This window comes from Cariama cristata, unplaced genomic scaffold, assembly GCF_000690535.1.
Source record: "Cariama cristata isolate BGI_N322 unplaced genomic scaffold, ASM69053v1 scaffold23530, whole genome shotgun sequence".
In the NCBI taxonomy this organism is placed as follows: Eukaryota; Metazoa; Chordata; class Aves; order Cariamiformes; family Cariamidae; genus Cariama; species Cariama cristata.
Window position 1 is genome coordinate 7,539 of NW_009596673.1, and position 1,303 is coordinate 8,841.

Consider the following 1,303-nt stretch of genomic DNA (forward strand, 5'->3'; position numbering starts at 1 on the left):
AGTGCGACGGGGTGCCCATCTCGCTGCCCAGCCTGCAGGGCATCGCTGTCCTCAACATCCCCAGCTATGCCGGGGGCATCAACTTCTGGGGAGGCACCAAGGAGGACAATGTGAGTGCCAGCACCGTGGGGTTAGGGGGGGGGGGCATGACATTCTTCTCATGGTCCCAAGGAACCTGAGAGCCCTCAGGCAGGTGTCTGGTGTGTCCCTGCCTTGGGCACACATGGGGGAAAAAGCTGGGTCCCAAGACGAGTGTGCTTTGGGGAGTCTCACCTGTACTGGTCCCCTGCAGAACTTTGGGGCTCCATCTTTTGATGACAAGAAGCTGGAGGTGGTGGCCGTCTTTGGCAGCATCCAGATGGCCGTGTCACGGGTCATCAACCTCCAGCACCATCGCATTGCGCAGGTAGGGGCAAGGGACCCTGCGTAATGCTGGAAATCTTTTGGGGCACCAGACCAGCGGAGCCTGGGGCGATGCAGCTCAGCTGAGCTCCTGGCTAGCACTGGCATGGCACTAGGAGGCTTTTCAGCTGACCGCAGGCTGTCTGCCCCACAGTGCCGCGTGGTGAAGATCACCATCCGGGGGGACGAGGGCGTCCCCGTGCAGGTGGATGGAGAAGCCTGGATCCAGCCACCTGGCAGATCCAGCACAAGAACCGAGCCCAGATGCTGACGAGGGACCGGGTGAGCTCAGGGTTGCACAGCCTGTGCAGCAGGGCTGTGCTGGGCCATGGGGTGTGAGAGGCTGAGGCGAGGCGGGGCGGGGGGGGCATGTCCATCCCCTGCAGGCATTTGAAAGCACCCTCAAGTCCTGGGAGGACAAGCAGAAGGGGGAGAGCTACCGAGCGGCTGCCCGGCCACGGCTCAGCTCCCAGCAGTCCATGGAGTACCTGACCGAGGAGGAGAGCAGCCTCTTGCAGCAGGTCTCGCGAGTTGCTGAGACCCTCATCGCCAGGTCAGGCTGTGGGATGGGGAATGTGATGGGCATGGGGTGGGGGAACTTCGCTGTGACCACCCAGAGCTACAGGGTTCTCCTAGCCCCGTGCTGCCCATCCAGCCTCGGGTAGCGCTGGCACCTCCAGCCCCTCTTGCCCGCAGGATCCATGAGGCAGCCAAGGCTCACAAAGCTGTGGAGCAGGAGCTGGCACACGCTGTCAACAGCAGCTCCCTGGCGCTGAGCGAAGCCCTCTCCAACAAAGCCACTGGCACCTCAGAGGTGAGCTAGGCCTGGCGGTGCAAGGCAAGCTTCATCTGGCCACCCCAGGGCTCTGCTGCTCAAGGGGGTCACCCCTCCATGCCCCCC

The 1,303-nt window shown here is 63.3% G+C and overlaps 1 protein-coding gene across 1 annotated transcript in view; it reads left to right on the forward strand.

Moving 5' to 3' along the window:
* The window catches only part of LOC104166968 (diacylglycerol kinase delta-like), a 10,463-nt gene that overhangs the window by 7,496 nt on the left and 1,664 nt on the right, over positions 1-1,303 (forward strand). The window contains 6 exon segments of the mRNA XM_009707084.1: positions 3-110; positions 293-406; positions 557-638; positions 641-684; positions 789-955; positions 1,099-1,216. Coding sequence (XP_009705386.1) covers positions 3-110; positions 293-406; positions 557-638; positions 641-684; positions 789-955; positions 1,099-1,216 — 633 coding nt within the window.